The 10,657-nt window shown below is 32.9% G+C and overlaps 1 protein-coding gene across 1 annotated transcript in view; it reads right to left on the bottom strand.

Annotated features, from left to right (window-relative positions):
- Window positions 1-5,314: 5,314 nt before the first annotated feature.
- LOC127852418 (ensconsin-like) overlaps window positions 5,315-10,657 on the bottom strand; it is a 91,329-nt gene continuing 85,986 nt past the window's right edge. Inside the window, exon 18 of the mRNA XM_052386373.1 lies at window positions 5,315-9,287. Within this exon, the coding sequence (XP_052242333.1) occupies window positions 9,274-9,287 (14 nt within the window). The 3' untranslated portion in view covers window positions 5,315-9,273. The remainder of the gene's footprint in view (window positions 9,288-10,657) is intronic.

Genomic DNA, 10,657 nt, shown 5'->3' with positions numbered 1-10,657 from the left:
AGTCACACGGTGCCGTAGTGTACGATGGGTTATAAATCAACTATGGTTAAACTATACTAATGTTTTCGTATAAAAATCGTAACATAATCACTCATTGGGTAATTAATAGATTGTTTCGGAAAATAAATTACTGTTGAAAAATAGAAAAGCTAAAATATTTACTATTAAATTAAATCAAATATAACTTTAAATTATAAATATTTAAAATATAAATAAAAATAAAAAATAAAAAAAATAAATAAAGAGAGATAATGGAAAAACTATGGCGGAAAGAGTTATGGTTAATGTTCACTGCACTTCTCCAAGTTGCCATCTGTTTATATTTCTAGTTTCAAGTAAATCCTTTCAGTAGATTTAGAGTTATGCCTTGGACAAAAATTTACTTTGAAATTTAATAAAGGGAGATAATTCAAACATAAGGTAGATAGAGTTATGGTTCTTGGTCACTGCACTTCTTTTAGTTGCCATCTGTTTATATTCTAAGTTTAAAGTAAATCCGTTGAATAGATTGGAGTTATGCTCTGGACAAAGTTTCGGACGGAAAGTCGGACGCACAGACGGACGGGACCAATTACTATATCACCTCCGATTTTTTTTTCGGTGGGGATGAAAAGGATTATTTAAAAAGGAAGATAAAATGACCACCACAGTCTTCGAAATACGTTAATGTTATACAGCAAAAAACAGTGTTTGTCAGATCAAGCGTCAATTTTAAATTCATATTAATATAAGTATAACGACAATAAAATAATATGTGTAATGTTATACCAATGAAGTAGAATACCGTACATACATAAATAAAACGGCTTAACAGCCCACAAACACTAAAAATTACCTGACTATATCTAGCGTTGAAACATTTTGGCTATTTGAACATTGATTATTTATGTGTTAATTTTATTTTTTGAAATATTGTACGAAATATTCGTTGATTTTGAGTATTTATGTTACTTTTAAGCTTACCTCCAGTATCACTAGTAATACATTTCCTAATGTTTGCATTAAAGAAACCTAAACATAAGCGTTGATTCAATAATAAGACGAACACGGAAATTTCTAAATGTAAAGCAGGCAATAACTGTATTTCCACAGTATAAACCAATTATTTAAATCAACATGCCAAGTATTATTATAATTATTTTGACTTCTTTTTTAAATCTAAAGTAAACCACTGAACCATTGTCTTAACTGTAACTTCATAATATAAAAGATTGATAATTTTATAGGTCCGGTGGTTGAATGCGCACAATTGCACACTTATTACATTGAATGTTTTGTAAAGAAATGGTGTTAAATTTCAAGGACCTAAATACAGTAAAACAAATCAGTTTTATTACATAATATAACAAGAGCTTGTCACAGTAGTGCCAAATCCCCGCCGAAATGTGTTTGCTTGTATGACAACATTTGTTGAAGAGAGTACAATACTATTTTTAAAACATGGCACCTGAGTCATTTATTTATATTTCAAGGATCAATTAGTTATATAGTGTTGCAGTTATGCTGTAGAGAATAAAATATATGGAAATGAAAGAAAGGGAGGTAATTAACAAAGAAGACTATAAACACTGTTCTTGATCACTGTTTTTTCCTTAAACTCATCTATTCATTTTTCAGTGAATACGTCAGTGTTCAAATAAAAATATTATTGTAAAATTAGATAAAAGGAGATATTAACAAGGGCTGTTTGTAAAACATGCATGCCCCCCATATGGGCTGTCTGTTGTAGTGGCAGCCATTGTGTGAATACGTTTTTTGTCACTGTGACCATGACCTTTGACCTAGTGACCTGAAAATCAATAGGGGTCATCTGCGAGTCACGATCAATGTACCTATGAAGTGTCATGATCCTAGGCTAAAGCGTTCTTGAATTATCATCCGAAATTCATTTTACTATTTCGGGTCATCGTGACCTTGACCTTTGACCTTGTGACCTCAAAATCAATAGGGGTCATCTGCGAGTCATGATCAATCTACCTATCAAATTTCATGATCCTTGGCATATGCGTTCTTGAGTTATCATCCGAAAACCATTTTACTATTTCGGGTCACCGTGACCTTGACCTTTGACCTAGTGACCTCAAAATCAATAGGGGTCATCTGCGAGTCATGATCAATCTACCCATGAAGTTTCATGATCCTAGGCGTATGCATTCTTGAGTTATCATCCGGAAACCATTTTACTATTTCGGGTCACCGTGACCTTGACCTTTGACCTAGTGACCTCAAAATCAATAGGGGTCATCTTCGATTCATGATCAATCTACCCATGAAGTTTGATGATCCTAGGCGTATGCGTTCTTGAGTTATCATTCAAAAACCATTTTACTATTTCGGGTCACCGTGACCTTGACCTTTGACCTAGTGACCTCAAAATCAATAGGGGTCATCTGCGAGTCATGATCAATGTACCTATGAAGTTTCATGATCCTAGGCCCAAGCGTTCTTGAGTTATCGTCTGACAACCACCTGGTGGACGGACAGACCGACCGACAGACAGACCGACAGACCGACATGAGCAAAGCAATATACCCCCTCTTCTTCGAAAGGGGGGCATAAAAATTGAAAAGATAAAATATTAACTATGAAATTAAATTAAATATAATTTAAAATTATAAATAAATAAAATATAAATAAAAAATAAATAAAAAAATAAAGGGAGATAATTCAAAAACTACGGCCGAAAGAGTTATGGTTCATGTTCACTTCACTTCTCCTAGTTGCCATATGTTTATATTTCTAGTTTCAAGTAAATCCCTTCAGTAGATTTAGAGTTATGCTCCAAACAACAATTTATTTTGAAATTAAATAATTCAAAAACTTAGGTAGATAGAGTTGTGGTTCTTAGTCACTGCACTTCTCCTACTTGCCAACTGTTTATATTTCAAGTTTCAAGTAAATCCCTTTAGTAGATTTAGAGTTATGCTCCGGTCAAAAATTTACTTTGAAATTTAATAAAGGAAGATAATTCAAAAACTAAGGAAGATAGAGTTATGGTTCTTAGTCACTGCACTTCTCCTACTTGCCATCTGTTTATATTTCAAGTTTCAAGTAAATCCCTTCAGTAGATATAGAGTTATGCTTCAGACAAAAATTTACTTTGTAATTATATAAAGGGAGATAATTAAAAAAACTATGGTAGAGTTATGGTTCTTGGTCACTGCACTTCTCCTAGATGCCATCTGTTTATATTCTAAATTGAAAGTAAATCCATTGAATAGATTTGGAGTTATGCTCTGGACAAAGTTTCGGACAGTAGGACGGAAAGATGGATGCACAGACAGACGCACAGACGGACGGAGACTATTACTATATCCCTTCTAAAAAAAAATTCAGTGGGGAAAATTAGCGCAATTTTGTCAATCAATGTATTCAGTATGCGCAATGGTCACTCAAGAATGATCATGAAAAAGCAAAATAAGCAATTACAGAAAACGCTAAAGGTCCTTAGAAATATAGATGATTTTGACACTGGGTATTTGTGAAAATCTCTTACACATAACAGAGTTTACCAGTTATCATGTTATATCAGACACATCCGATATTGCGTGTGAAAAGACTCTGCACGCCTCGCCTTTGCTTACGCTATATCAGACTCTTCTTATATCACCTGATATCAAATATCACCAACCATATATTTTCTATATATTGAGCAAGTAATGTGTTTAAAATTTCACTAACAACTTCAAAGAAATAGGGTAAGAAGTTCGGCTAAACTCCAGACTCTTTCAAATCAAATCCCTTTACGTAGTTTGTCGCTTCTAGGATCTGAAACATCTCATAAGAAGTCAGATTCGGTAAAGATTGCAGTTAAATCGATGCATATTTTACAACCACACAAAATAAATTTATTTCAGACAATTGGCTTTTTATTCTTAACGAGTAAACAAAAAGTATAACACAGACTTTTAAGACCATGGTTACTGAAAGGTCATCTGAATGTTACCTCTTATGCGATGTCATTAGATCAAGTAAGTGGATAGGATAGAAGCATCATACTGGGGATTTTAATATGATTGGCTGACCTCTTAACGTGTTTTTTTTTCGTCAATTTTTTTCCTCACTTGAATAAGTGAATACATCGACAACCAGAAATCGTCCAGTATACGTTAAAGTATATTTGACCGGGGTATATTAAAGACTAAAGTATACTTAAATTTAAGTAGTACCCAAGCCGACAATGACCAATCGAGCCATATTAGATTTGTCTAGCATATAATAGATTGTTTAAATAACTTACCTTTAAATTGTCAGCACTGTTATTTTGGCTGTATTTTGTAAAATGCTAAAGTCCAAGTCAGTGTTTGACACTTCTAATACGGGAGTAGTCCAAACTCTTGTAAATAAGACTCGTTTTTGCATCAAGGAAGTCCGTCGGACTCTTTCAAAATCATCTTTGAATTATAAAAAATTTCCCTTCATTTACTTATTTGTTTCGCAAAATCAGAATGTCTGCACAAAGGACATCTTACTCAAAATAATCATTGTCTAAGTGTCTATAAAAACTTTTAGTTGCATTTATTTATACTGCAGAAGGAAGATTTAAATACCAAGTCATGAGCGCACACTTCAACCACTGCTTGAGATATGTAAGAGTTATTCTTAACAAAAAAGATAATAGACAGCTGGTGAGTGAGTGTGAGTGTACTGAAATACAAGTGCATGTACTTAGAATTCAATCATGAACATTGTGACACACAATGAAAGTAAAACTGAATGAATCACTATATTGGGATCATCCCTGTGATGACTGCATATATGCATTTATATAAAATTGGTTATGTTTAACCCAATTATGCCTAGTGGACTCTACCATCCTTCTAAATTGGATCAATTTATTTCCAAAATTAGGGATTTCTAGTATATTTATTTCTATATTTAGAATATTTTTTACAGATATTCCTTTAAGCAAACAGCGCAGACCCTGATGAGACTCTGCATCATGTGGCGTCTCATCTGGGTCTACGCTGTTTGCCAAGGCCTTTTTTTCTACACGCTAGGCATAAATGGGTTAAATAATGAAAAACCCACTAAATTAAGTAGCCAGGACACTATATTGACCAAAAAGGCAGCCACAATAGAAAAATCTTTTTCGGCTGCGTGGTTGCTCACTATTAAACACCACGAGGCCTATTTTGGTTTTGTAGTTCTATGTAAAATAAGATTATTGTCACATACTTTTTAAACAAACTGCAAGGCAAATGTTGATGACAATATCACCCGACATTAGCTAAAGGCAATCACAAAGGCTCACCATGAGCACATTGTGCACAAGAAATCAGGTGAAAAGGATGTAAATTATAACAAAACACTGTTCTACTATTATCTTCTTTCACTTTACTGAAACAATACACAAATAGTTTACATCGCATAAAGTTATGTGCAAGAAATAACAGACTTACCATTGTAGAATGGCATGGCTCATTCTCAGTATTTGAAAAACTTGCAATCAATTTTGCAAGTACAGATACAACTCACATACTGCTCAAAATATGTACCAGTAATCAAGTATGGCTCCAAACTATTTTGTGCCCGTGTAATGAAGCCACTTTCACTGTTCGAAGACCACTTTTGTACAAGAAGGGTCATCTTCATGTTGATTTTCAAAATAAGAAGAAATCCAAAATGGAAATGCAATTTAAAGTAACACAAATTGTTGTTTGAATGCATATTAATCACGTTTCAAACAAAATGAAGATATCTTAATATACTACCCATGTCAGTTGAAAGTATTCTGAACTTTAAACACTCCTAATTATTTTGCAAAAACAAAATAGTCCAGGCAAGTTCTACGATACAACTTGCTATCATAAAATATTTCAATTTCATTTTTCAAAATGCATATTATTTGTTATCATCATTTTCACATTGTCTGCCATGTCTCCCTCCTTTTGCGAAAAATTGTCAACAGAAAGTCAAACCTTGGCAAATCATTACTAGCTAGACTAAATAGTCACAACTTCCGATTGCAAACATACAAATGATATTTGAATTAATATAAAAGAACTCAAAAAATAAAGAAAAGTTATGAATTGTTTAAGTGCAGCAAACTGCAATAGATAGTTAGAAATGCAATAATATTTTCTAAAAGCAGCAACATAATTTAAAGATTTTTTATCAAAGCAATTAAACACAACTAAGCAGAACAAATAAACAATCATGGAATGATTTGTAAGCTCATTTAGAGAATAAAGAAGCAGAGAAAAATAAAATCAACAGCGAACTGATTTAAATCAGTTTTTATAATATTCGAAACCAAATATAGGCAGTTGTATAAAAACACTGCATATAATCAAACTTGGATCAAACCAATTTACAGTCCCACTGAAACCATGATGTTTTGCCTACATGAATCTTCATAATCAAACACTTAGAATATTTTATTTAATGTTAGCAAAACTGCAATGCATTATTTTTAACTCAAGATAGCAACAACTGTTCAAAACATAAAGGCCCTTTACATTCTATAGGAAGGAAGAAAACTCTAATAAGAATAGAAAATTAAATGGGAACTCAAAACTCTTAACCGCCTCTAACTATTGACACCGAAAATGTCTGGATGCATTAAAGCCAAGCTCAATCCAACCAAACAGAGGAGGGAGACTGCAGACAATAAGTGAGTGGTTATCGAACAAGCTCGATCGAAACTTTGCCATGATGCATTGCCTTCTCATCCACTGCTATTGATTTTATACATCTTTTTTTTGTTATTACATAACAAATAAATCTGTCAATGGACCCATGCTTCTCTTTTGACTCATTAGAAGCATTTACGAAAAACTATAAATACAAGCGTACAAAATAAATTAATGTATAGCATTTATCAATGGAAAGTCATTTTACTTGTTCAACTGAAAAAGCTATGCTGTAACAAGTGTAGGATAGCCATAAACTATTTCAGCATTACAGTAACATTGTATTTCTACAAACCACCTTTTAAATTGGTCATAAATAATCTACATGTTAATAAATATTACTGGAAAAGAGTGCGCTACAACATTTTATGTTTGATAAAACACATCACTTACATGAAATTTGAGATTACAATATTCTAAAGTTGCATTTTGGATAAATTAAGAAAACAGGGAAAAATTTTCTATATGAATAGTATAAAATTGTAAAAAAATAGGTTTTCAAAGATGCTTAATCTTACAAAAGGCCTACACGTTTATTACGACATAAAAAAAAACAATATTAAGAGACAAATAAAAAAGTATGTAACTGGTTAATATGTTATGAAATAACATGAACATAAGTGAGGTCAAACTAAATCAAACAACTATTATATGGAAAATGAACGGACATTTGTCGTAGACATTGGACACATATTTGCAGAATAATAAGATATTATCTTTTCACACAATACACATTAAGGAACTTCAATGAAACAGATTTATCATTAATGTCATAGAATAAAGAACTACAAAACTGTTACGTAATAAATTCTGCTAGGTGGACAAATTCTTTATAAATAATGTGAAAACACATATTAATTGGTAAAAATTCCATGACTACAAATATTTGATTTCATACCAGTGGTCAGACCCTGCTTAATAGTTGTACAGTAATTTCTTAATCACAAGCAACAATCAATAACAGGACACCATACACTGTACACTGAGAAGCAAACAAAGTACAACAATATACACCATTATTAACATGATCATGTTGTTGTTTGCCTGATAAAGACGTGTTGAGTAAGCAATGCAAAGTAGATCTATCTATTAAGCAAATCAATTTCCATAAACAATATTTTAATGATTAAAACATTTTGCATGTTTTTGGCTTAAAATTGAAGATCAACTGGTGATCTCCTCTGCTATGGCGAACTTATACCTGGAATAATTCTTTAAGTTTGCTATTTGTGCAATCAAAAATTGTCATAAAGATAAAAGATAACTTAACCCTATAACATTATTACTAACATTGGATACATTGGTAGAACAAAATACCTAATTTTGTAACCATTTGGTTGCACAACAATCTCCTTATCAGGTAAACAACGCCATGTCAGCCTAATGTCAAAGACAGATCAGCACAAAGCAGTAGAAAACAACCTAAGAGACTTCCAAATCAAAAGGAAACTCAGAATAAAACTATATCACTCTTTCGATCACAGAAATATAAATAGAACACAACATTTCACATAGGGGAGGTAACTTCAGTCTTTTGGCCCATGAAGAACAATTCAAGGGAGAGCACCTCACACACTATATTTTTAGATTCTATAGTTTGAAGCACCTTTCTGTGTGTTGTGCTGTTGTTATTGTAAATGCAAGCCTTTTATCAGATGCATTGTGTCTTATGCAAAATAAAATCGTAAAATCTTAAGTGAATCAGAGTTTAATGGTGTTCTTAATGTTAAATATTTAACATGAAATTTTAGCATACATTGCTGCCTTGTGCCCAACAACAAAAACATGAAATGCTCATTTTTGTTGATCAGTTTTACATGGGTATACAACTCTTTAAATTTTAGCAATTTCAGTGAATACAAATAATTAGATAAACAACCCATGTTTATTAAAAATAATGCTCTCATCACTTATTACAGAAGGTGAAACTCTCCTTTACCTTATTAAATTGTCATTTAAGTTTTGCGACAAAAACCTTAATGCTCAGTTGCAATTATTATTGACAGACTTGGATACAAAGCTGTCATAGCATGCAAATTATTTTCAAACAGACTAGCGATGTTAAGGGGATTGCATATTGTCACATCCCTCAATAAAAGACTCAAAGATTCGAAGCATACGATACGCATATCTCCAAATTACAGTCTCAGGTCCTAGTCATACAAGATTGAGTGTGTACGGTGCCTCCCCTTGTATCATCCTCCACAGCTGCCCCTCCTCTGTGTCACTGTCCTCTTCCCCATCCCCTATCCCAAACAGCTCAAGCACTTTACACGTCTCCAGGAAACGGTCCCCCATTAAGGACTCCGCCTTACGCCACAGATCATTGAAATGCTCTAAAAAATCGTCATCAACATGAACGAGACTGTGACTGGATGAATTGTAACTGTTTCTTGCACTATGTGTTTCGCTAGAGTTCCCGTTGGCATTCACATACTTAAAGTTGTCACTGGCTTTCGCTATGGAGATGTATTTGAAATTCAAAGTGCTAGATTTGCTAGAGTTGCGCGTGTCATTCACATGCAGCAAGTGTTGTGATGCGCCGATGGAGTCGTGTTTGTCCATGACAGATTCTGTGTGCTGACTGGATGAAAGCTTTGCAGTTATCATGGATGTGTTGACATCTGCAGTTATGTCCTCATGACAAAAGGTCTGCAACAGAACAGAATAAAGTAGGGTAGAGCTTTGTCAAAAATATTGAAAATAGTTTTGGAATATGTTTTAGATAACAGGGAATTAATAAAAGTGATGTAATGTAATCTTTCTTTAAAACTGTATGCCCACAAACCGACCAAAAAATTGACAGTGTAGCTAATAACTTTGTTCAGGGATACTGATCACTATAACACCAGTTAATTCTGAAGATTTCATCCGCAATTGAAACCTTTTTTAATAGATACCCCAAAAATTTTTGTTTTGTCTTGTAAGGTTAAAGAACAACTGACATGCAAAAACCAGAGCAAAGTGCAAGAGCCCGGTGAAATAATATATCAACAGAAACTGATGCCCTTTAGGGAATTGCCTATAGGTCTATGTTTAAATAAGTTTGAATCCTTGTTCCACCACATAAATGGACAATGCCAAGATTTAAATTAGGAAGTTCCACAGATTCCCTTCTCTGTAAGCAGCATGATAGCTATAGCCTGAGTCCTAAAGATACCTTAGAAATAAGTAAAAAAGATTACCAATAGCATGGTTCAGTTTCATCCCACCAATATTATACTATTTCATAAAATGTTCTATTGGAATATGTGACTAGGATACATTTATATTGATCATTCACATTTAATTTTTTGTTGCATCTTAATTTATTCGTTTAGTTCTTAGAAGAACCTGCTTCTTTGGTGACGAATTGTTCTGAAACATCTGAATGCCAGAAATAGCATGACAACATAAGATGAATTTCACACAAAAAGGATTAACAAATAAATGGAATTTTGACTATCAAAATGATGGCCAGGATAATAAAAATATAAACAATAAAAAAGTGGACTGTACAACAAAATAAAGGTTTAATGCGTTTTTTGGTTAGTAACTTTTGTATGCAAAAAAACACTCGACAAAGTGGTTTACATTAATAGCTGCCATACTTTATCATGTATAGTGCACAGTTTTTAACCCTAAATTTCAATTCAAAATGTGGGCGCGTGTAACACATTAATTCTGTGCCATTCTGGTTGCTAATTTAAAAACATTTCTTAGTGCTATAGTTAATATTGATGAAGACACTATGTCTGATTTTCCAGGATACTCCAATCAATTATCTTGTGGACTGTAAGAGCTGTTGTGTCGACAGATGAAATAGCCGATGACTGCAGATGTGAACAAGGTAGCAATAGTCGGGATAGCAATGAACATTTTTCAATAAAGAAAGAAAAACATGTCTTTGGTATTTTGCTTAGTGATTTGAGATACATATTGACACTTTGAATTTGAAAATACATTATAATATTCATGTGTATAAATATTACACATTCATCAGTGTTGTAATATCATGGTATTGGCAAAACCAAGTATTATTT

This window comes from Dreissena polymorpha, chromosome 12, assembly GCF_020536995.1.
Source record: "Dreissena polymorpha isolate Duluth1 chromosome 12, UMN_Dpol_1.0, whole genome shotgun sequence".
NCBI classification, from domain to species: domain Eukaryota; kingdom Metazoa; phylum Mollusca; class Bivalvia; order Myida; family Dreissenidae; genus Dreissena; species Dreissena polymorpha.
The sequence above is the reverse complement of the archived record's forward strand: the minus strand, read 5'-3'. Positions and strand labels throughout refer to the sequence as shown.